Source organism: Mustelus asterias, chromosome 1 (assembly GCF_964213995.1).
Source record: "Mustelus asterias chromosome 1, sMusAst1.hap1.1, whole genome shotgun sequence".
In the NCBI taxonomy this organism is placed as follows: domain Eukaryota; kingdom Metazoa; phylum Chordata; class Chondrichthyes; order Carcharhiniformes; family Triakidae; genus Mustelus; species Mustelus asterias.
In genome coordinates this window covers 180,760,001-180,785,899 of record NC_135801.1, presented here as the reverse complement: position 1 = coordinate 180,785,899, position 25,899 = coordinate 180,760,001, and the positions used below count along the sequence as shown (strand labels likewise).

At 47.1% G+C, this 25,899-nt stretch overlaps 1 protein-coding gene across 7 annotated transcripts in view; it reads right to left on the bottom strand.

Annotated features, from left to right (window-relative positions):
- Positions 1-25,899, bottom strand: part of LOC144504323 (catenin alpha-2) — a 1,369,240-nt gene that overhangs the window by 138,834 nt on the left and 1,204,507 nt on the right. For all 7 annotated transcript variants that reach the window (XM_078229613.1, XM_078229524.1, XM_078229870.1 and 4 more), the window contains one exon: positions 3,081-3,186. In XM_078229613.1, the coding sequence (XP_078085739.1) occupies positions 3,081-3,186 (106 nt within the window). The remainder of the gene's footprint in view (positions 1-3,080; positions 3,187-25,899) is intronic.

Sequence of the window (25,899 nt, the reverse complement as noted above, 5' to 3'; positions counted from 1 at the left end):
TGTCACCTCCGCAGGTAGTGCACAACGGTGAGGGCACATCATACTTGTGTGTGGAGGTGGCAGAGACAGAGTGGTTCCAGAGCACTGACAGTGCGAGTACTGCTGGAGACCAGGACCATGCTGAGCAAGCAAATAACCTACGGAGATGCCCATCAAGTGGCAGATGCTGGATATCCAGTGGGAGGCGGGGGGAGATCTGGCAGAGATGAGTGTCTGCGTGCCATGGCTGCCGTCACTGTCCATGTGGAACATGTACACTGTGTTTACGCTGAACACCAAGTGCACAGACTCCTCCGTGGAGAATAGTGCCTCTCGTGGAGAAGCAGTTTTAGGGCCACCCTCAGGGGTCACACCTGGATCTGCAAGCCAGCACACCACCGTGAAGTCTGGATGTCACTACCAGTGTGAGAGACGGATGAGGCACCTAGTCTCACTGACAGGTGCCCGTTCATCAATGGTGAGCAGGGAGGTGCAAACAAACCTAATGTTGATGGGACAAGCTGTCTGGCATCACTGTGGGCTCCTCCCAGGGTGCTCTGGACGAGGGCAGCAGATCTTTCATCCCTCTGTCAGGGTTGCTGAGGAGTCCCTAGCCATGGGTTTGGATGTTCCTTCCCACCTGGAGCCAACTCAGGCACCAGTGGCCATGGGCACACTAAGAAGTCCCACAACACCAGGTTAAAGTCCACCAGGTTTATTTGGAATCACGAACTTTCAAAACACTGCTCCTTCACCAGGTGAGTCACAAGTTTAAGGAACCTTAAGCACAACACAGGCACATCACAGGTGGCATTACTTGTGTTCATTACTGTGAGGTTTCTGTTAGGTTTGGAATATTTGTATGCTGTTCTTATGCTTAAACATGTTCCTCAATTCAATGGACTGAGTTGACGGCATGCTCTTTGTACACTGGCCAGATGTTGCACCGGCTTGGGGGCTTTGTGCGATGCAGGATTTCTGGGTTGGGGTCTGAAGAAAAGTTTTATTGCGAATGAGACACCGCCATTGGGTTGAGTTGGCCTCCATGCCTTGGGCACCTAACTGAAGGTTCTCTGAATCAGTGCATCCCTCACGTTCCTGCCCCCCGAATGGTCATATCATCCACTTCAAAGTCCTCTTCCTGTGCGTTCTCAGGCTTATCCTCCAACCCCTCACTGGAGTCATCCTCCCTGCCCTGTGCTCCTGCCTCGCTCTCCTCAGCCTCCACCGAGTCCCCTCTTGTCAGAGCTAGATTGTGCAGGGTGCAGCACATGACAATGATGAGGGAGACATGCACTGATGGATATTGTAATGATCTCCTGGATTGGTCAAGACATTGAAAGTGCATCTTGAACAGCCCAATGGTCCTCTCCAGCATCACACTTGTGGATTCATGGCTCTGGTTATATCTGTCCTCAGCCTCCGTTCCTGGATGACGGAGTGGGGTCATCAGACACCTCTTCAGGGGAAAGCTAGCCCTTGTCACTCAGGGGCCAAGAAGAGTCCTGGTACCTGGGAACGCTGCAAGATGCATGAATCGCATAAGCTCCCTGGATAATGGGCACATACTTGCAGAGTCAGAGTCCTGTGGTCACAGACATTCTGCACATTGATTGAGCGGTACCTCTTCCTGTTGATGAAAGCTCCCTGCCCTCCTGGTGGTGCCCAGATGGCCACATGTGTGCAGTCTATAGTACTCTGGATGCAGGAGAACCCGGTCATCACCATGAACACTCGTGCTCTCTCTGGCTGGCTGCCCTCACTGTCCAGTAGTTGGGGAATGTCTGGGCATGTCTGAAAATGGCATCGGTCACTAGCTTGACACTGTGTTCTGCTGATTATGTACCCAAATGGGTGCCGGAGTGTGGCAACTGGGGGATTTTCACAGTAACTTCACTGCAGTATTAATGTGAACACTGGTGTTCATCGTAAACACAGTGTTCATGTTAATGCTACTTGCGGTACCGTGGCGCAGTGGTTAGCACTGCTGCCTCATAGCACCAGGGACCGGGTTCAATTCCGGCCTCGGGTCACTGTGTGGAGTCTGCACATTCTCCCCGTGTCTGCGTGGGTTTCCTCCAGGTGCTTCGGTTTCCTCCCACAGACCAAAGATGTGCGGATTAGGTTGATTGGCCATGCTAAATTGACCCTAGTGTCAGGGGGATTAGCAAGGTAAATATATGGGGTTATGGGGATAGGGCCTGGGTGGGATTGTGGTCAGTGCAGACTTGATGGGCCGAATGGCCTCCTTTTGTAGATTCTATAATGAATAAACTTTAATGGCTTTAACTGGCCCTTTAATTGTCAGTGTGCTTGCATCCGATTTGCCCAAGTGTTCACCAATCTCAAAGTCGCACACATGCCCGATAACATTGGGAAATGCTCCTGACATCTTCCCATGACCCTTTACGCACTTCCGGGTGCGGCGCACGCCCAGGTCAGATGTGTAAAATTGTGGCCATTTTCTCTTCCCCGCAACTCTATCCTGAACATCGGAAATATTTTCATTCTAATACTACATTGGCACTCCCTGTAGAGTGAGTGGGGCTCTGGCCTCGGGCAATTATGAGTAATTTCAAGCTAAACCCATGGAATTGAAGACTCTTCCCGAATTTCACATCCCAAATTTCCACATTGATTTCAGAGGAGAGCAAGGCTGGACCGAGCGCGAAACAGATGTTGTGCCTGACTATGTTTCCCAGTGGGTGCCATGATGTGGAGATGCCAGCGTTTGACTGGGGTTGGCAGAGAAGTCTCACAACACCAGGCCGAAGTCCAACAGGTTTATTTGGAATCACGAGCTTTCGGAGCGCTGCCCCTTTATCAGGCCCACTGACCTGATGAAGGAGCAGTGCTCCGAAAGCTCGTGATACCAAATCAACCTGTTGGACTTTAACCTGGTATTGTGAGACTTCTGACTGTCCCAATGGTTCAGTTCAAACTGCCTCCAATCAGATGACCAATGTCTTCTGCTTGTGCAAGTGTTCAGAAATAAGGAAACTGTAAGGAAAAAGAGTAGGCCCATTATTCTGTCACTGATCCCTCACCATCACATGTGACCACTCGATCTCCCGTTAATGTTACATAAGCAAATGCACTACCTGGTCAGCCACAGCTCGAGCTAGTTTATCCATCCTGGACCCTGCTTCCGCGATCTTCTTTGCTGCGTTGATGACATCGGATGTATTTTTTAGCGGACCCTTGCCCCTACAAGATATTGGAAAACAAAATGAAGAAATAAGTGAATCTTCTAGTTTAGGATAAAAATTGACAGCCAAATTATATTTTGACGTAAAATTTAGAATTTTGTCATTATTGGACTGGGATTCTTTACACACAATTTCTGGGAACATTGAACCAACAAGCCATCTCTCGGCACGTGTAAGGAGGAAGAGAATTCTAGACCAAGATAAAAGCAAATTACTGCGGATGCTGGCATCTGAAACCAAAAGAGAATATGCTGGAAAATCTCAGCAGGTCTGGCAGCATCTGTAAGAAGAGAAAAGAGCTGACGTTTCAAGTCCAGCTGATCCCTTGTCAATGCTTTGACAAAGGGTCATCTGGACTCGAAACGTCAGCTCTTTTCCCTCCTTACAGATGCTGCCAGACCTGCTGAGATTTTCCAGCGTTTTCTCTTTTGAATTCGAGACCAACCCTGCATAACGATGAAGCCGAGGTGACAATAAGAATAGAATCTGCAGCAGCATCTGAAAAGGAAAGTCCAGGCCAGTTAGTATTTCATCAGAAGTATCAAATTTAAGAAAGTGAGGGCGAAGGGTTGGCCAAAGCAAATTGAGCAGTGGGAGGAGAACAGGATGAGGTGGGGTGGGAGAATAATCAAGATTTTTAAAAACGTCTTTGTTTTCAAAATCCCGCTATGGCCTTACCCTTTCCCTATTTCTGTCATCTCCTCCAGCCCCACAAGCTCCTAGGTATCCAACTTCTTTCAAATCTGTCCTATTGGGCAACGCCAATTTTAATCGCTCCACCATTGGCATGTCTATCCCCAACTGCCAAGGCTCTAAGCTTTGGAAAATTATCCCTAAACCCCTCTGCCTCTATGCATCTCTTTCCCCCTTTCAGGTGATCTTTAAAGCTTACCACTTCGACTTCACTTTCGGACATTTTGCCTTGTTTTTATTTATACGGCTTGGTGTCAAATTTTGTGCCAGAATGCTCCTGTGAAGTGCCAGAGGATGCTTGGTTATGTTACAAGTGCTATAGAAATGCGTTGTGGTTAGCACAGTGGCACAGTGGTTAGCACTGCTGCCTCATGGCACCAGGGACCCAGATTCAATTCCTGGCTTGGGTCACTGTTTGTGTGGAGTTCGGAGGTTTTCTACGTGGGTTTCCTCCGGGTGCTCTGGTTTCCTCCCACAGTCCAAAGATGTGCGGATTAGGTTGACTGGCCATGCTAAAATTGCCCCTAGTGTCAGGGGATTAGCAGGGTAAATGTGTGGGGTTATGGGAGTAGGGCCTGGGTGGGATTGCAGTCAGTGCAGGCTCGATGGGCTGAATGGCCTCCTTCTGCACTGTAGGGATTCTATGGTTCTATGAATCGAACACTGCAAACAACAATTACAAACGAATGGGCATTCCTAATGGGTTTAAGTAGCCCTGAAGCCGACAAGAGGTGAAAAGTGTGAGATAACATACACAGCTATCTCAGTCAGTCTTCCTTGTTCAATTGTGATGAAGAGTTTCTACTCAAAGAACAAAGAACAAAGAACAGTACAGCACAGGAAACAGGCCCTTCGGCCCTCCAAGCCTGTGCCGCTCCTTGGTCCAACTAGACCAATCGTTTGTATCCCTCCATTCCCAGGCTGCTCATGTGACTATCCAGGTAAGTCTTAAACGATGTCAGCGTGCCTGCCTCCACCACCCTACTTGGCAGCGCATTCCAGGCCCCCACCACCCTCTGTGTAAAAAACGTCCCTCTGATGTCTGAGTTATACTTCGCCCCTCTCAGCTTGAGCCCGTGACCCCTCGTGATCGTCACCTCCGACCTGGGAAAAAGCTTCCCACTGTTCACCCTATCTATACCCTTCATAATCTTGTACACCTCTATTAGATCTCCCCTCATTCTCCGTCTTTCCAAGGAGAACAACCCCAGTTTACCCAATCTCTCCTCATAGCTAAGACCCTCCATTCCAGGCAACATCCTGGTAAACCTTCTCTGCACTCTCTCTAATGCCTCCACGTCCTTCTGGTAGTGCGGCGACCAGAACTGGATGCAGTACTCCAAATGTGGCCTAACCAGCGTTCTATACAGCTGCATCATCAGACTCCAGCTTTTATACTCTATACCCCGTCCTATAAAGGCAAGCATACCATATGCCTTCTTCACCACCTTCTCCACCTGTGTTGCCACCTTCAAGGATTTGTGGACTTGCACACCTAGGTCCCTCTGTGTTTCTATACTCCTGATGACTCTGCCATTTATTGTATAACTCCTCCCGACATTATTTCTTCCAAAATGCATCACTTCGCATTTATCCGGATTAAACTCCATCTGCCACCTCTCCGCCCAATTTTCCAGCCTATCTATATCCTGCTGTATTGCCCGACAATGCTCTTCGCTATCCGCAATTCCAGCCATCTTCGTGTCATCCGCAAACTTGCTGATTACACCAGTTACACCTTCTTCCAAATCATTTATATATATCACAAATAGCAGAGGCCCCAGTACAGAGCCCTGCGGAACACCTCTGGTCACAGACCTCCAGCCGGAAAAAGACCCTTCGACCACTACCCTCTGTCTCCTATACTCAAAATGTTCTCAAGGGCCTAAATTCTGCGATCGTCGAGCACATGGGAAGGGTGGGTCTGTCTGGAAGCGGGCGCGAAAGGCGCTTCCTGCTGCGATCAGCCCCCCAACGGTGTGATTTCACACTGGTGGGCAATTGGCAGTCATCCAGAAAGACTCAGCACTGTCAGGGGTTGGGGAGAGGGGCATGGGAATGGGCAGGGGTTGTGGGAAGAGTGCGGGTGCAGGGAAAAGTGAGGGTGTGGGTGGGTGCTCCGAAAGAGCTCCCTGAAGGTGGACAGCTGCTGTGGAGCTGCCTCACAGGGCCTGAGACCTCAACAAATTAAATGAGATGAAAAAAATGCAACAAACTGTATTTTTTCAGCACATTTAAGCACCTGACGGCAGAGCTCCAAAAAAACACCAGTCCCCCAGACATTTTCTTACTATATTTAACTTTGGACATTTCACCCCGCGCTGGACCGAGCTTGTAGCATAATTGTGCAGGCTGTCTGGCTGGCTGGCCCCTCCTGCCAAAAGTTAAAGGGGATGGGCATGTAAAATTGCTTTGATTTGGCTCCTTAATGGGCTAAATTGCACGCGCTTAATTGTTAATTGGGGTGGCGCGGTGGCACAGTGGTTAGCACTACTGCCTCACAGTGCCAGGGGCTCATGTTCGATTCCGGCCTCGGGCCATTGTCTGTGCGAAGTCTGCACGTTCCCCCCATGTCGACTTGGGCTTCTTCCGGGTGCTCCGGTTTCCTCCCACAGTCCAAAGATGTGCGGGTTAGGTTGGTTGGCCATGCTAAATTAACCCTAGTGTCAGGGGCATTAGCAGGATAAAATATGAGGGGTTACGGGAATAGGGGCTGGGTGGGATTGTGGTCACTGCAGACTCGATGGACTGAATGGCCTCCTTCCGCACTGTAGGGATTCTATGATTCTATAATTCTATTCTAATTGTTGGCAGGCTTGCTTTCGACTCGTGCGTGTGGCCGCTGCGCGCAATACCGCACGAGTGCACGATTATGTTCGGACATGCATCCGTTGTCTCCACTTGTGAATTCACATCTGTCAGGTCAGACGCATACCTACTCAAACAATGTCAAATTCTGGCCAAGGTGTTGAAAGAGCCTTTAATCTCCGTGTCTCTGAGCCTTGGTTTACTATTCCATTGGAAGGATGGGGCCTCTGATGATGCAGCATTCCTTGGGTACTGTATGGAATTGTCAGCCTCCTTCCATGTGTCCTGGAGTGGACCTACCCTTTCCCGAGCTACTCTCAAACTGCTAGGGACCTGGGTCCCATTCCTGGCTTGGGTCACTGTCTGTGTGGTGTTTGCACGTTCTCTCCATGTCTGCGTGGGTTTCCTCCGGGTGCTCCGGTTTCCTCCCACAGTCCAAAGATGTGCGGGTTAGGTGGATTGGCCATGCTAAATGGTCCCTTAATGTCAGGGGCACTAGCTAGGGTAAATGCATGGGATTATGGGGATAGGGCCTGGGTGGAATTGTGGTCGGTGCAGACCTGATGGGTCGAATGGTCTTCTTCTGCACTGTTGGATTCTATGATTCTTTTGGTCCTTATATACTTGTAAAACGTCTTCTTAACCCAGTTTGCCAAGGACATTTCACGGCCCCTTGTAGCCCTCGTAACTCCTTTTTTAAGTTCTTTCCTGCTTCCCTTATACTCTTCGAGGGCTCTGTCTGTCTTTAGCTTCCTAAAACTTATGTATGCCTCCTTTTTTCTTTTGACTTCTCTGAAATAGTGCCATGGGATTCCTTTACTTCCGCCTGAGGCCAGACAGAGCCTCACTGTAATGTTTTATCTGTAAGACATCACATCCAGCTGCGTAGTACTCAGTGGTTGTGTGTTACTGGTGGTGTTTACATTCTGGTGTTGCCTGGCTGAAGTATACTTGGATATCTGAAACACATGCTTTCCTTCCAATAATGCCAGCTTTAACCTGCATGTCTCTGAGCCATTGGAAGGATGGTGCCTCTGATGCTGCAGCATTCCTTGGGTACTGTATGGAAGGATGAGGGGGGATCTAATTGAAACTTACAGAATTCTGAGAGGCCTAGATAGAGTGGACGTGGAGAGGATGTTTCCACTAGTGGGAGAGACTAGAACTCGAGGGCATAACCTCAGAGTGAAGGGACACTCCTTTAAAACTGAGATGAGGAGGAATTTCTTCAGCCAGAGGGTGATGAATCTGTGGAACTCATTGCCACAGAGGTCTGTGGAGGCCAGGTCATTGAGTGTCTTTAAGACAGAGATAGGTAGGTTTTTGATCAATAAGGGGATCAAGGGTTATGGGGAGAAGGCAGGAGAATGGGGGTGAGAATCATATCAGTCATGATAGTGGGGTTATAGAAATAGGGCCTGGGTGGGATTATTGTCGGTGCAAACTCGATGGGCCAAATGGCCTCTGTCTGCACTATAGGGATTCTATGATTCTAATCTATGATTCTATGATTGATTCTATGATGTGGAAGCGCTGGAAAGAGTGCAGAGGAGATTTACCAGGATGCTGCCTGGTTTGGAGGGTAGGTCTTATGAGGAAAGGTTGAGGGAGCTAGGGCTGTTCTCTCTGGAGCGGAGGAGGCTGAGGGGAGACTTAATAGAGGTTTATAAAATGATGAAGGGGATAGATAGAGTGAACGTTCAAAGACTATTTCCTCGGGTGGATGGAGCTATTACAAGGGGGCATAACTATAGGGTTCATGGTGGGAGATAGAGGAAGGATATCAGAGGTAGGTTCTTTACGCAGAGAGTGGTTGGGGTGTGGAATGGACTGCCTGCAGTGATAGTGGAGTCAGACACTTTAGGAACATTTAAGCGGTTATTGGATAGGCACATGGAGCACATCAGGATGATAGGGAGTGGGATAGCTTGATCTTGGTTTCAGATAAAGCTCGGCACAACATCATGGGCCAAAGGGCCTGTTCTGTGCTGTACTGTTCTATGTTCTATGTTCTATGAATGGTGGAGCAGACTCGATGGGCCGAATGGCCTAATTCTGCTCCTATATCTTATGGTCTTACGGAATTGTCAGCCTCCTTCCATGTGTCCTGGAGTGGAACTTGACTCACTCCCTTACAACTCAGAGGTGAGAGCACTACCAACTGGGCCAAGCTGACTCAAACTCACAAACTGTTCCTGTTGAATTGCAGAATGGCAGCTTTGTGGGGAATGTAAGTGCATCATTTCCTCCGGAATGAAGCAGATCGAATATTAAACACCAGCCACCTGTTTGTTTCAATTCAAGACTGCAAATTAAGCCTTGAAGTGAATGCTGCAATTTAAAACAGAATTTTATCAAATTCTTTGGTCTACATTTCTCAGGGAGTTTTCAACGCACTTTGGGGGCAAGTGCAGATTGAAGATTGCGTTCCTAGATCTCAAAACCTCCAGGTCGCGCTCGCATTTTCAAAGCAAGTGTGGGACAGAGGGAGTCAGGAACCAGCCTGTAAAGCTCCTTGTGGAACTTGTTTGTGTCCCAGAGAGTGAATGCAATTTTCAATTTGTAGATCAGTGAGTCCAGGTTGGCCGATGCACAGTGGTGCACAGCTGTTGGGTTCAATGTGGGCACAAGTTGAAGCTTTTTTCTTAACACGGTGAAAAATCTCGGCACCTTGGGGATTGTGTGTTGGATTGAGGGTGAAGCCTTTCATTTGGCCGTGTGGCCACTTGCATGCACAGTGAGGCTGCAGGCCCTCTGAAGTGCTGCTGTTTCCTCTCCTCTGCAAGGCAGTGGCATGGCTGCCATCTGCCTTTGCCCCCCCCACTAGTCGTCTATATGGACTTTAGTAAAGCGTTTGACAAAGTCCCTCATGGTAGGCTGGTGAAAAAGGTTGGATCTCATGGGATAAAGGGGGAGGTGGTTAGATGGCTGGAGAACTGGCTTGGTCACAGAAGACAGAGGGTGGTAGTGGAAGGATCTTTTTCCGGCTGGAGGCCTGTGACTAGTGGTGTCCCGCAGGGCTCTGTATTGGGACCTCTGCTGTTTGTGATTTATATAAACGATCTGGAAGAAGGTGTAACTGGGGTGATCAGTAAGTTTGCGGACAACACAAAATTGGCAGGACTTGCAGATAGTGAGGAGCATTGTCAGAAGCTACAGAAGGATATAGATAGGCTGGGAATTTTGGCAAAGAAATGGCAGATGGAGTTCAATCCTGATGAATGCGAAGTGATGCATTTTGGTAGAAATAATGTAGGGAGGAGCTATACGATAAATGGCAGAACCATAAAGGGTGTAGATACGCAGAGGGACCTGGGTATGCAAGTCCACAGATCCTTGAAGGTTACGTCACAGGTGGAGAAGGTGGTGAAGAAGGCATATGGCATGCTTGCCTTTATAGGACGGGGCATAGAGTATAAAACTTGGGGTCTGATGTTGCAGATGTATAGAACGTTGGTTCGGCCGCATTTGGAATACTGCATCCAGTTCTGGTCGCCACACTACCAGAAGGACGTAGAGGCTTTGGAGAGAGTACAGAGGAGGTTTACCAGGATGTTGTCTGGTATGGAGGGGCTTAGTTATGAGGAGAGATTGGGTAAACTGGGGTTGTTCTTCCTGGAAAGACGGAGGATGAGGGGAGACTTAATAGAGGTGTATAAAATTATGAAAGGCATAGATAGGGTGAACAGTGGGAAGCTTTTCCCCAGGTCGGTGGTGACGTTCACGAGGGGTCATAGGTTCAAGGTGAAGGGGGGGGAGGTTTAACACAGATATCAGAAGGACATATTTTACACAGAGGGTGGTGGGGGCCTGGAATGCGCTGCCAGGCAAGGTGGTGCAGGCGGACACACTGGGAACGTTTAAGACTTATCTAGATAGCCATATGAACGGAGTGGGAATGGAGGGATACAAAAGAATGGTCTAGTTTGGACCAGGGAGTGGCACGGGCTTGGAGGGCCGAATGGCCTGTTCCTGTGCTGTATTGTTCTTTGTTCTTTGTTCACTCTGCCAGCAGCTGCTGCCTCCTGGTAATAATGCTGGGCACCGCTAACTGGGCACCTCTTCCACACAACACAGGAAATGGAAGCAGGAGTGGGCCACCAGCTCCTTCAACGGCACGGTGGCACAATGCTCCGGTTTCCTCCCACAGTCCAAAGATATGCGGGTTAGGCTGATTGGCCATGCTAAATTGCCCCTTAATGTCATGGGAATAGCAAAAGTAAATGTATGCGGTTATGGGGATAGAGTCTGGATGGGATTGTGGTCGGTGCTGACTCGATGGGCCAAATGGCCTCCTTCAGCATTGTAGGGATTCTATGATTCAAGCCTGCCTCACCATTCAATACATTCATGGCTGATCTATGCTGGTCTCAACTCCTTTTCTGTGCCATTTCCCCATAGCCCCTCTATTCCTTGATGTATCAAATATCTATCCACCTCCACTTTGAATACTTCTAATGATCCAACCTGCACTCCCCTTTGGGGCAGAGAATTCCAGAGATTCACCACCCTCTGCGAGAGGAAATTTCTCAGTTTTAAATGACCGACCTCTGACCCAATTAGGGCATTTACATTTAAAGATCGCATTGTGCGAGTGACACAGATAAAGCACATTCTTTGTTTCTTGTCTGCCAACCAGTTTTCTATCCATCTCAATACAATACCCCAATCCCATGTGCTTCCATTTTACATGCAAATCTCTTATGTGGGACTTTGTCAAAAGCCTTCTGCAAGTCCAAAAGGACCACATCCACTGGCTCCCCCTCATTAACACTACTTGTTGCATCCTCACAGAATTCCAGTAGATTTGTCAAGTCACCAATTTAAGACAGAGATAGGAGGAATTTCTTCTCTCGAAGAGTAGTAAATCTGTGGAATTCTTTACCACAGAGGGCTGTAGAGGCTGGGTTATTAAGTGTGTTAAAGGTTCAGATAGACAGATTTTTAATCAGTAAGGCAATCAAGGGTTATCATAGAATCACAGAATTCTACAGTGCAGAAGGAGGCTATTTGGCCCATCGAGTCTGCACTGACCACAGTCCCACCTGGCCCTATCCCCATAACCCCATGCATGTACCCTAGCCAGTCCCCTGACACGAAGGGGCAATTTAGCATGGCCAATCCATGTGACCCGCACATCTTTGGACTGTGGGAGGAAACTGGAGCACCCGGAGGAAACCCACACAGAAATGGGGAGAACATGCGAACTCCACACAGACAGTGACCCAAGCCGGGAATCGAACCCGGGTCCCTGGCGCTGTGCGGCAACAGTGCTAACCACTGTGCCACCGTGCCGCTCCATTGTTATGGAGATAAGGCAGGGAAAATGGAGTTGCGGATTATCATATCAGATCAGTCATGATCTCATTGAATGGCAGAGCATATGGGCTGAATGGCCTACTTTTGCTCTTATGTCTTATGGTCTGTTGCTAGGGGGCAGCTTCCCCACCCAAACTGAAAACCAAGCCCATTAAATCAATTAGAATAGATTAGATTCACTCACTCTTTAATTTTCTTTAATTCCGAGGCTGAGATTTATAACCAGTTTAAATTTCACTCTTGTGGTTTCCATTGTCTTCAGAAGTCTCGTTAGTTAACAAGCGTCTTATAACTCACTCAAGTGCTCATCATTCTGCAGATACCCAGCCAAATCTTTCAAACAATGCCGAAAAGAGTTAAAGGGCAACTCATAAAAATAGTGAAGAGTTTTAAAGCACCATCTGCGCTTGTAATGATTATCATTTGAGTTAGATTTATTTTATGTATTACATTTTAATTAAGTTGTTCCCTGTGTTGTGCCATTAATAGGATCTAAAGTGATAATGAGTAGAATACTCGATATCCCACATGTGAGGGAGAACTTCACAACTCCTGGCTCCCTTTGTTACTATGAGAAATTAAGGATTCACTGGATTTTACTTGACCCACTTATGTATTCTCTGTTTATTTCAAGAACAGGATAACACGGTGGCACAGTGATTAGCGCTGCTGCCTCAAAACGCCAGGGACTCAGGTTCGATTCCCAGCTCAGGTCACTGTCTGTGTGGAGTTTGCACGTTCTCCCCGTGTCTGCGTGGGTTTCCTCCGGGTGCTCCGGTTTCCTCCCACACTCCAAAGATGTGCGGGTTAGGTGGATTGGCCATGCTGAATTGACCCTCAGTGTCAGGGGGGCTAGCTAGGGTAAATGCATGGGGCTATGGGGATAGGGTCTGGGGGGGGGGATTGTGGTCGGTGCTGACTCGATGGACCGAAAGGTCTCCTTCTGCACTGTAGGATTTTATGATTCTATGAACAGGCCAAGCATGTTGTAAGTTCAGTGCTGCAGCTCTAGAATTCCAATTAGGAAAGATAAAGGCTCTACACTGAAAGTCCATCACCTCCCCACCCTCTCTCCATCCCATCCCCACTCCTAGCCCCCATCCCCTGAAGGTCAGACTTATACTGAGAATGTGGAAAATTACACAGCTATGACCTCTAAACAAGAGTAAGAAGTCTCACAACACCAGGTTAAAGTCCAACAGGTTTATTTGGTAGCAAACAGGACAAATAAACAAGAAACAGGACAAATCCAACCTGCCCAATTACCTCCATCTGCCTCCCACCCCATCAATCTACTCCTGATCAGCAATAAAGTGATGGAAAGGGTCATCAAATGTGCTATGAAGCAGCATTTGCTTCACAAAAACCTGTTCACTGACGTTCAGTTTGGGTTCCACCAGGGTAATTCAGCTCCTGACCTCATGACAGCCTTAGTTCAAAGGTGGACAAAAGAGCTGAACTCCAGAGGTGAGGTGAGAGTCACTGTCCTTGACATTTAGGCAGCATTTAACTGAGAATGGCATCAAGAATCCCGAGCAAAAGACCATAAAACGTAAGAGCAGAAGTCGGCCATTCGGCCCATCTTCCCTGCTGTTCAATGAGATCATGACTGAACTGATATGAGAATCCTCAACTCTATTTTCCCCGCCTTATCCCCATAATCCTTGATTCCCTTACTGATTAAAAATCTGTCTATCTGAACCTTTAACATACTTAATGACCCAGTCTCTACAGCCCTCTGTGGTAAAGAATTCCACAGATTCACTACCCTCTGAGAGAAGAAATTCCTCCTATCTCTGTCTTAAATTGGTGACTTGACAAATCCACTGGAATTCTTTGAGGATGCAACAAGTAGTGTTAATGAGGGGGAGCCAGTGGATGTGGTCCTTTTGGACTTGCAGAAGGCTTTTGACAAAGTCCCACATAAGAGATTGGCATGTAAAATGGAAGCACATGGGATTGGGGATATTGTATTGATATGGATAGAAAACTGGCTTTCAGACAGGAAACAAAACCTGGCAGGCACTGACTAGTGGGGAATCACAGGAATCAGTGCTGGGAATGTTCACATTCCATATTAATGATTTAGATGAAGGAACTAAAGGAATGTGCAGATTAATGTGCAACTAGAAAGAGTGCAGAAGAGATTTACTAGGATGCTACCAGGACTTGATGGTTTGAGTTATAAGGAGAGGCTGGATAGACTGGGACTTTTTTCTCTGGAGCGTAGGAGGCTGAGGGGTGATCTTATAGAGGTCTATAAAATAATGAGGGGCATAGTTCAGCTAGATAGTCAATATCTTTTCCCAAAGGTAGGGGAGGCTAAAACTAGAGGGCATAGGTTTAAGGTGAGCGGGGAGAGATACAAAAGTGTCCAGAGGGCAATTTTTTCACATAGAGGGTGGTGAGTGTCTGGAACAAGCTGCCAGAGGTAGTAGTAGAGGCAGGTACAATTTTGTCTTTTAAAAAGCATTTAGACAGTTACATGGGTAAGATGGGTATAGAGGGGTATGGGCCAAACATGGGCAATTGGGACTAGCTTAGGGGTTGAAAAAAAGGGGCAGCATGGACAAGTTGGGCTGAAAAGCTTTTTCCATGCCGTAAACCTCTATGACTATATGACACAAATCTAGGTGGAAGGGTGAGCTATGAGGAGGATGCAGAGATCCTTGATCAATAAGGGGATCAAGGGTTACAGGGAGAAGGCAGGAGAATGGGGATGATAATCATATCAGCCATGATTGAATGGCGGAGCAGACTCGATGGGCCGAATGGCCTAATTCTGCTCCTATATCTTATGGTCTTATGGAATTGTCAGCCTCCTTCCATGTGTCCTGGCATGGAATTTGACTCACTCCCTTACAACTCAGAGGTGAGAGCACTACCAACTGGGCTAAGCTGACTCAAACTCACAAACAGTTCCTGTTGAATTGCAGAGTGGCAGCTTTGTGAGGAACATAAGTGTATCATTTCCTCAGGGTGGAAACACAGGAATGAAGCAGATCGAATATTAAACACCAGCCACCTGTTTGTTTCAATTCAAAACTGCAAATTAAGCCTTGAAATGAATACTGCAATTTATAACAAATGGCTACACAGTACACTGGGAGATATCCTGTCACACTTTCCCCCCTTCTCCACCCACCACTCCGTACATCGCCCGACCCTCCCAGCCAATCCGTGCCATAGACATCGCCCCCCACCTCCTGATCAGCACCCCATCCAATTGCCCTCTACCCCCTGATTGCTGCCCTTGCCGCTCTCCCCCCCTTCTGATTGCCACCCCAGCCGAACGGTCTCACCCTCCCATGCTTGGTTCCCACCTTCCCTCCACCCCTACGGAGCTGCTCACCCTCCTCCTCCCCCCCACCGCCTCTACCCCAATCAAGGCCCTGCCGCCCTCAGGCTTCCGCATCAGGTCCTGCCCCATCAGGCCCCTCTTAGCACTGTCAGGGTGCCAGGCTGGCACTGCCCAGCCGTGCCCCCAACCACCCGGGGGGGGGACTTCAATGGCCTCTGATCACACCGACGAGCCCATCAAGTCTGGTCCTCATCGATGGGGATCATATGTGTGATCCTTGCCGGTGCGGACCACAACCAAGTAAGGGCAAGTGAGCCTGGACAATCGCGTCCCGGGCTCACTAATTACAGTTAAATTAGGTTTTGAACATTGAAATCGGCTTCGCGCCTGGATTTTGCCGGCAGAACGGTGCTGGTAACATCCTCGCCTGATCTTTCCGCCTCGCCTTGCCAAGCTCTCCCCAATATGTCTCAATAAGGTGGCCTCTCATTCCTCTAAACTGCAATGAGTACAGGCCCAACCAACTCAACCTCTCCTCATAAAAGAATCTCTCCATATCCGGGATCAACCTTGTGAACCTTCTCTGGGCTGCCTAGCAAAAGTGCAGTCAATGGAAATCATATATTTTCCTCGCGGTTGTCTTTTCCAAATCCAAATGTACTTTTATTATCCATGCAGTGAACCATAATCAAACAAGGTTTCCTTAGTCAAAGAAAGAGCAAGTTTATTAGCCACTAAACCCAAAGAAAGTAAAACGCTTGGGTGCTTTTCTCACCTTCACCTTGGAAGGTGGTCTCGCGTTTTAAAGCAGTTTGTTCCGTCTCATTCCAAATTGCAGAATTTTCAGTCAGTTGAAGGTCTTATAAATCATTTTTCAAAAATAAAGAGCGATAACCTCATAACGACCTTCACACTCCAATTTTGTCCTTATCCAAGCTTCACCTCTATAGTGTCCTCAAAAGGGTCACTCACCTCTTGCAGCTGTAATTGCCCCCACTGCAGGCCAAGGACCAATATTTTGCTTTCATTATGTAGATTTTAACCTACATATTGATTGGTCGACTCAAATTGGACGTGGAGGGCTTGAGGAAGAGTTCTTGGAATGCTGTCGGGATTGTTTCATTGAACAGTTTACCATTTACATAGATGATCTGGAGGAGGGGACTGAATCTAGGGTATTCAAGTTTGCTGATGACACGAAGGTGAGTGGGAAAGCGAATTGCGTGGAGGACGCGGAAAGTCTGCAGAGAGATTTGGATAGGCTGAGCGAGTGGGCGAGGATCTGGCAGGTGGAATATAACGTTAGCAAATGTGAGGTTATCCACTTTGGAAGAAATAATAGTAAATTGGAATATTATTTAAATGGAGAAAAATTACATCGTGCGACTGTGCAGAGGGACCTGGGGGGCCCTTGTGCACGAATCGCAAAAACTCAGTCTGCAGGTGCAGCAGGTGATCAAGAAGGCGAATGGAATGTTGGCCTTTATCGCGAGGGGGATAGAATATAAAAGCAGGGAGGTCTTGCTGCAACTGTACAAGGCACTGGTGAGGCCGCAACTGGAGTACTGTGTGCAGTTTTGGTCCCCTTATTTGCGAAAGGATATATTGGCCTTGGAGGGAGTGCAGAGAAGGTTCACCAGGTTGATACCGGAGATGAGGGGTGTAGCTTATGAGGAGAGATTAAACAGATTGGGTCTGTACTCGTTGGAGTTTAGAAGGATGAGGGGTGATCTTATAGAGACATATAAGATAATGAAGGGGCTGGATAGGGTAGAGGTGGAGAGATTCTTTCCACTTAGAAGGGAAACCAGAACTAGAGGGCACAGCCTCAAAATAAGGGGGGGCCGGTTCAGAACAGAGTTGAGGGGGAACTTCTTCTCTCAGAGGGTAGTGAATCTCTGGAATTCTCTGCCCATTGAAGTGGTGGAGGCTTCCTCGTTGAATATGTTTAAATCACGGGTAGATAGTTTTCTGATCGATAAGGGAATTAGAGGATATGGGGAGCAGGCGGGTAAGTGGAACTGATTCGCTTCAGATCAGCCATGATCTTGTTGAATGGCGGGGCAGGCTCGAAGGGCCAGATGGCCTACTCCTGCTCCTATTTCTTATGTTCTTATGACCACCTTGAGTAGTGGGCTAACTTGTGTGTTGTGGGGATGGTGGCCCCCAAGTGTTCTGATATGGCTTTACAGAGCTCAAGGGTAGATTTCAAAGGTATAATTTGGGAAGCCACAAATGGTTTTGCTCAAAATCACTTTTGTAACTGGGGATTTATACAAGCTTTAGGCTGAATGCAGTTTCTTAAGGCAACACTGAGAGGTGGTGATTAGCTATTTTGTTCTTTCTCAACTTCTTACAATGTCTGCAAATTCACAATGTAAGCCCACCTTGTAGTCTGTGGGCTGTGCCTAAACAGTTCCCCTCTATACTTCAGATCTTCCAAGGGGAGGCAATGGCCTGGCGATATTATCATTAATCCAGAGATTCAGCTAATGATCTGGGGACCCGGGTTCAAATCCTGCCATGGCAGGTGGTGGAATTTGAAATCAATAAAAAATATCTGGAACTAAGAATCTACTGATGACCATGAAACGATTGTTGGAAAAACTCATCTGGTTCACTAATGCCCCTTTAGGGGGAAGGAATTCTGCCGTCCTTACCTGGTCTGGCCTACATGTGACTCCAGAGCCACAGCAATGTGGTTGACTTTCAACTGCCCTCTGGACAACTAGGGATGGTCAGTAAATGCTGGCCCAGCCAGTGATGCCATGCCCATGAATTAATAAAAAAAACACATCATTGAAAAGTTTTGCCTGACATCTGTTTGAGATTCAGACCCAAGATGTGATTTGATTTGATGTATTATTGTCACATGTATTAGTATGCAGTGAAAAGTATTGTTTCATGTGCGCTATGCAGAGTGTGAGATGGATGTGTGGAATAAAGAAGAAAAATCAGAAGGGAAGGTGCGCTCATGGCTGATAAGTCTCTTTACCAAATGGCTCCCACCCCAGGAGGGCCAGGATTGTGCAGCTGATGACAAATTAAATTTGTGCATGTCACTGATATGAAAACCTGGAATATTTGTTCGTGGGACATGTGTGTCACTGGCTGGCCAGCATTTATTGCCCATTCCTAGATAACCTTGAGGGGCCATTTAATAGTCAACTAGATTGCTGAGAGTCTGGAGTCACAGGTAGGCCAGACCAGGTAAGGATGGCAGATTTTCTTCCCTAAAGGGCATTAGTGAACCAGATGGGTTTTTACAACGATCGACTGTGGTTTCATGGTCATCAGTAGATTCGTAATTCCAGATTTTTACTGAATTCAAATTTCATTGTCAGCTGTGGTGGGATTCCCAGAGCATTACCCTGGGCCTCTGGATTACCAGTCTAGTGACAATACCACTACACCACTGCCTCCTCACTGCCACATCACAGACATAGAACCTTCCAGCTTCAATGCTGAAAATGGATGCCTATTATACAGCAGATGAATGTACTCCTGGGCTCAGGAGAAAGTGGTGTCCGGAGGGTTCACTAAAGGTGAATGTGGACGGCATGTGCATCCAAACCAAGTGCTTAATCCCAACAGAGAGTGGCAGCCATGGGTCAATGATGGCTCTCTTGCTTCAGAGTCAGCACATTGGGGGTCCCACTACAGGGCTTGAGCACAGCACAACGGTTGACCCTCCAGTGGCATACCGATGGAATGAGCGTGTAAATCGAGGCACCAAATTTGCTCTTGGCTGATCTAAGATCCATGGCACAACTCAAAGCAAGACAGGGGTTCTCCCAGAGTCCTGGTTTACCACACATTTCAGACATCCATCAGACTGCTCAGAACTATTAGCTACTGAGTCATTCGAAGTAAGCTGGAGACTTGGATCAACATCCATTTGTGCCAGTTTTGGATTTGAATAGTATGACAAGTTTACTAACTGTTTCTGAGCTATTTAGAAAGACGAGAGAAAAAATCAATAGCTTTCTGAAAAAGAGACACGTAGATACATTTAGACGAATGGAGCCAATTGGCCCATCAAACCTATCGTTCCTCAGAAATCCATGTCAACCTATTGCAGCATCTACATGAAAGATCCCAGAGATTTTTTTTCCATTATTTAGAATTGAGGTCCATGGGGTTAATGGCAGTATGGATACAAAATTGGCTCGGACAGAAAGCAGAGAATAACAGAGAATGATTGTATCCGTATTATAACTATTGCTCTTCTTTACATATATTAATAACTTCCACTTGAGTTCTCTTGGCAGCCTTCCATCTCATGAGATGATGTTTTGCGTCGTGATTGAATATTGTTTTGTGTGGCTCGGGGCCCCGCTCTGGCGTGCCACTCTTTGCCTCATTTGCTGAGAAGCTGCATTCACTGCCCGTTGATTTCTCTGGGTTTCCCTTCTCAGCCAGCTGACCTTTTTCATTCTCAGCATCTCTTCTAAAGGTCCATCAGAACAGTTAGAGCTTGCAAGGCACAAGACTCAGAAAGGTACATCTCGATAGGTAAATCTAATACAGCCCTCATCCTACACACTTGATAGTGAAAAGAACTCCCATTCAAAGCTTTTAAGTCTCCTCAGGAGAATAACCTCTTACAAAACCAAACAAATCTCTATTCAGAACCCACATGAAAGACAGCTAATTCTTTCATAGCCTCTTTATTGGGCTAAAGCACTGAGTTCAAATGGCCCTGCTGAGTTCTTACTTAGAATCATAGAATCCCGACAGTGCAAAAGAAGACCATTCAGCCCATCGAGTCTGCACTAACTCTTTGACAACAATCTCACCCAGGACCTATCCCCATAACCCCACATATTTACCCCACTAATCCCACTAATTTACACAGCTTTGGACACTAAGGGGCAATTTAGCATGGCCAATCCATCTAAGCTACACATCTTTGGACCGTGGGAGGAAACCGGAGCCCCCGGAGGAAACCCACACAAACACAGGGAGAACGTGCAATCTCCACACAAACAGTGACCAAGGCCAGAATCAAACCCGGATCACTGGCGCTGTGAGGCAGCAGTGCTAACCATCGTGCCACCGTGTTTCCTGTCTGTCTGATGGCACATTGGAGAAAACTGGATATACAGTAAACGGGAGCGAGACTTGCAGACCTGGATCCCACCTACCACAAATTTGGAAAGATTTTACAAAAACTCTGGCCCTTTTACCCCTCGTTCTAAACCATACTGGCAGAGGAGATGGCTTCTTAGCATTTTTGAATAGTGCCGTGGGATCTTTTACATCTGCTCAAGAGGACAGATGGGGTGTAATCCAAAAGAAAATTTGAAGTAACTCGAAGGCTGTAGGCGTTCTTAAATTCTCAGAAAGTTACACAACAGGCTGCCAGAATTCCTTTCCAAAGAATAGGGTGAAAAACAAAACAATTAATTTGAAAGGGACTATGTACAGTATCAGCAGTTTTCTTTCTCCCTCACACACATACACACATGCATTATTTATAACGGTAGCCTCGCGGCAGTTAAGCTTACAGTTGTACTGAGGGCTGAAATTCCTCTCTGATGATCAGTGACAGGGCTGCTTGACCTGTAACTTAGTCAGCTCCCTGCTGGCCATTTCCATAATCTCATCCACTTGTGCTTCAAGTTTCTCTAGGAGATGGAATTGTTTTTTTGTTCCCAGTAGGATGTTAGCCCATGTAGTAGGTTTACTGCTCTCCGCCCCTTGCAACACAAGAATCAATTGAACACAAAATTCACTGCAATGTGCTCATTTTAAATTTTTGATTTGATAGGCAGCACCCTCTTTGTGTCATTGCTAACTGCTGCAGGTTGAAGTTCTCACTGGGCATAATGCCTACTTTCAGCCTTTGTATGTATTTATATTGTTAACTCAGTTTCACCGCGACCTTCCCCTTTTTTTAACATTCCCTGGTTCATTACTTGGCATGGAATCCGATGTTACAAGATTGGCTGCACCTCTAATGCCAGGTCGAGTGTAGGAGAGGGCAAGGGACAAGACCCAACAAGGTTTCAAATTGACATGGAGGTGCTGACAGCACCTGCAATCACCAGGCTTGAGAAACAGATTGGGAATTTTGGCCCTTCCAGCATCCCTTGTCAAGTTAAGCTGCACTGGGGATGGCCCAGCTCTGTTGCTGAGCTCGTTTCAGTTTATCTCTCACTCAGAAACATAGAAAATAGGAGCAGGAATAGATCATTTGCCTCTTCGAGCATGCTCCACCATTCATTAAGATCATGACAGGCCTTTGACAAGGTCCCTCATGGCAGACTGGTGCAGAAAGTGAAATCGCATGGGATCAGAGGTGAGCTGGCAAGGTGGATACAAAACTGGCTCGGTCAAAGAAGACAGAGGGTAGCAGTGGAAGGGTGCGTTTCTGAATGGAGGGCTGTGACAAGTGGCGTTCCTCAGGGATCAGTGCTGGGATCTTTGCTGCCTTTTATATAAATGATTTAGAGGAAAATGTAACTGGTTTGATTAGTTAGCTTGCGGACAACACAAAGGTGGTGGATTTGCGGATACTGATGGGGACCATCAGAGGATACAGCAGGATATAGATCGGTTGGAGACTTGGGCGGAGAGATGGCAGATGGAGTTTAATCCGGACAAATGTGAGGTAATGCATTTTGGAAGGTCTAATGCAGATAGGAAATATACAGTAAATGGCAGAGGGATCTGGGTGTACAGGCTCACATGTTGCTGAAAGTGGCAACGCAGGTGGAGAAGGTAGTCAAGAAGGCATATGGCATGCTTGCCTTCATCGGCCAGGGCACTGAGTTTAAAAGTTGGCAAGTCATGTTGTAGCTTTATAGAACCTTAGTTAGGCCGCACTTGGAATATAGTGTTCAATTCTGGTCACCACACCACCAGAAGGATGTGGAGGCTTTGGAGAGGGTACAGAAAAGATTTACCAGGATGTTGCCTGGTATGGAGGGCATTAGCCATGAGGAGAGGTTGGAGGAACTAGTTTTGTTCTCACTAGAACGGCGGAGGTTGAGGGGCGACCTGATAGAAGTCTACAAGATTATGAGGGGCATGGACAGAGTGGACAGTCAGAAGCTTTTTCCCACGGTGGAAGAGTCAATTACTTGGGGACATAGGTTTAAGGTGTGAGAGGCAAGGTTTAAAGAAGATATACAAGGCAAGTTTTTTTACACAGAGGGTGGTGGGTGCCTGGAACTCTGCCAGAGGAGGTAGTGGAAGCAGATACGATAGTGACTTTTAAAGGGCTTCTTGACAAACACTTGAATAGGATGGGAATAGAGTGATACAGTCCCCGGAAGGGTAGGGGGTTTTAGTTCTGTCGGGCCGCATGGTCGGTGCAGGCTTAGAGGGCCGAAGGGCCTGTTCCTGTGCTGTAATTTTCTTTGTTCTTTGTTGTTTGTTCATGCAACTCAGTAACCTGTTCTTGTTTTTCCCAATATCAATTGAGCCCTTTAGTCCCAAGAGCTATGTCGAACCGCTTTTTGAAAACATACAATGTTTTGACCTCACCTGCTTTCTGTGATAGTGAATTCCATTGGCTCACCACTTTCTGGGTGAAGAAAATTATTCTCATCACAGTCCGAAGTGGTTTACCGGATGGTTAGACTATGACCCTTGATTCTGGACTCCCTCACCATTGCATCCGTATTTACTGAGGAAACGGGCATGGAGTCTACGGAAATAGGGCAAACAGGTAGGGAGGTCATGGAACCTTTACAGATTAAAGGGGAAGAGGTGCTCGCTGTCTTGAGGCAAATCAGAGTGGATAAATCCCCAGGACCGGACAGGGTATTCCCACGGACCTTGAGGGAAGCTAGTGTTGAACTTGCAGGGGCCCTGGCAGACATATTTAAAATGTCAGTATTCACGGGGGAGGTGCCGGATGATTGGAGGGTGGCTCATGTTGTTCCGTTGTTTAAAAAAGGTTCCAAATCCGGGAAATTATAGGCCAGTAAGTTTGACGTCGGTGGTGGGCAAGTTATTGGAAGGTGTGATAAGGGATAGGATCTACAAATATTTGGATAGACAGGGACTTATTAGGGAGAGTCAACATGGCTTTGTGCGTGGTAGGTCATGTTTGACCAATCTATTAGAGTTTTTCGAGGAGGTTACCAGGAAAGTGGATGAAGGGAAGGCAGTGGATGTTGTCTACCTGGATTTCAGCAAGGCCTTTGACAATGTCCCTCATGGGAGGTTAGTTAGGAAGGTTCAGTCGCTAGGTATACATAGGGAGGTAGTAAATTGGAATAGTCACTGGCTCAATGGAAGAACGTGGGTGGCTTTTGCTACCAAATAAACCTGTTGGACTTTAACCTGGTGTTGTTAAACTTCTTTCAATGGAAGAAGCCAGAGAGTGGTTGTGGAGGATTGCTTCTCTGAGTGGAGGCCTGTGACTAGTGGTGTGCCGCAGGGATCGGTGTTGGGTCCATTGTTGTTTGTCATCTATATCAATGATCTGGATGATAATGTGGTAAATTGGATCAGCAAGTTTGCTGATGATACAAAGATTGGAGGTGTAGTGGACAGTGAGGAAGGTTTTCAAAGCTTGCAGAGGGATTTGGACCAACTAGAAAAATGGGCTGAAAAATGGCAAATGGAATTTAACGCAGACAAGTGTGAGATATTGCACATTGGAAGGACAAACCAAAGTAGAACGTACAGGGTAAATGGTAGGACTCTGAAGAGTGCAGTTGAACAGAGGGATCTGGGAATACAGGTACAGAATTCCCTAAAAGTGACGTCACAGGTGGATAAGGTCGTAAAGAGTGCCTTTGGTACATTGGCCTTTATAAATCGGAGTATCGAGTATAAAAGTTGGAGTGTTATGGTAAGGTTATATAAGGCATTGGTGAGGCCGAATTTAGAGTATTGTGTACAGTTTTGGTCACCTAGTTACAGGAAGGATGTAAATAAGGTTGAAAGAGTGCAGAGAACATAGAACATAGAACATAGAAAGCCACAGCACAAACAGGCCCTTCGGCCCACAAGTTGCGCCGATCACATCCCCACCTCTAGGCCTATCTATAGCCCTCAATCCCATTAAATCCCATGTACTCATCCAGAAGTCTCTTAAAAGACCCCAACGAGTTTGCCTCCACCACCACCGACGTCAGCCGATTCCACTCACCCACCACCCTCTGAGTGAAAAACTTACCCCTGACATCTCCTCTGTACCTACCCCCCAGCACCTTAAACCTGTGTCCTCTCGTAGCAACCATTTCAGCCCTTGGAAATAGCCTCTGAGAGTCTACCCTATCCAGACCTCTCAACATCTTGTAAACCTCTATCAGGTCACCTCTCATCCTTCGTCTCTCCAGGGAGAAGAGACCAAGCTCCCTCAACCTATCCTCATAAGGCATGCCCCCCAATCCAGGCAACATCCTTGTAAATCTCCTCTGCACCCTTTCAATGGCTTCAACATCTTTCCTGTAATGAGGTGACCAGAACTGCGCGCAGTACTCCAAGTGGGGTCTAACCAGGGTCCTATAAAGCTGCAGCATTATCTCCCGACTCCTAAACTCAATCCCTCGATTAATGAAGGCCAGTACGCCGTACGCCTTCTTGACCGCATCCTCCACCTGCGAGGCCGATTTAAGAGTCCTATGGACCCGGACCCCAAGGTCCTTCTGATCCTCTACACTGCTAAGAATGGTACCCTTCATATTATACTGCTGCTTCATCCCATTGGATCTGAAGGTTCACAAGGATGTTGCCGGGACTTAAGAAGCTGAGTTACAGAGAGAGATTGAATGGGTTGGGACTTTATTCCCTGGAGCGTAGAAGATTGAGGGGAGATTTGATAGAGGTGTATAAGATTTTGATGGGTATAGACAGAGTGAATGCAAGCAGGCTTTTTCCGCTGAGGCTAGGGGAGAAAAAAACCAGAGGGCATGGGTTAAGGGTGAAAGGAGAAAAGTTTAAAGGGAATATTAGGGGGGGCTTCTTCACGCAGAGAGTGGTGGGAGTGTGGAATGAGCTGCCGGATAAAGTGGTAAATGCGGGGTCACTTTTAACATTTAAGAAAAACTTGGACGGGTTCATGGATGAGAGGGGTGTGGAGGGATATGGTCCAAGTGCAGGTCAGTGGGACTAGGCAAAAAATGGTTCGGCACAGACAAGAAGGGCCAAAAGGCCTGTTTCTGAGCTGTAATTTTCTATGGTTCTATGGAACATCCTTCCTTCATCTACTCTGTTGTAATAAGTCTTCGGGGGCAGAAGTCCCTTCACCAAAATCCCTTCATTTACAATTCCAACAGCAGTCCACAGAGTGCTATCAGTCAGCAGTCTCCCTTCAGGGATGCCAGAAGAACTGGCACTCCCAGTTAAATACAAGGAAAAGACTCCCTGGTTGGCTCATCAATTGACTCCTTAATCAGGGTGTTCATACTCCAATAGGCTTACCTCAATGGCCTGATTGAAGTCATTACACCTGTCTAATCCTGTTAGAATTTTACAGGTTTCTATAAGATCCCCCTTCATTCTTCTAAAATCCGATGAATATAATCCAAACCGATTACTTAATTAATTAATTAATTCAATTACTCAATTGATTGATTCACTAATGAACAGATGCTCCTTTTCTCAATCCTTCGACAGCACCTTCCA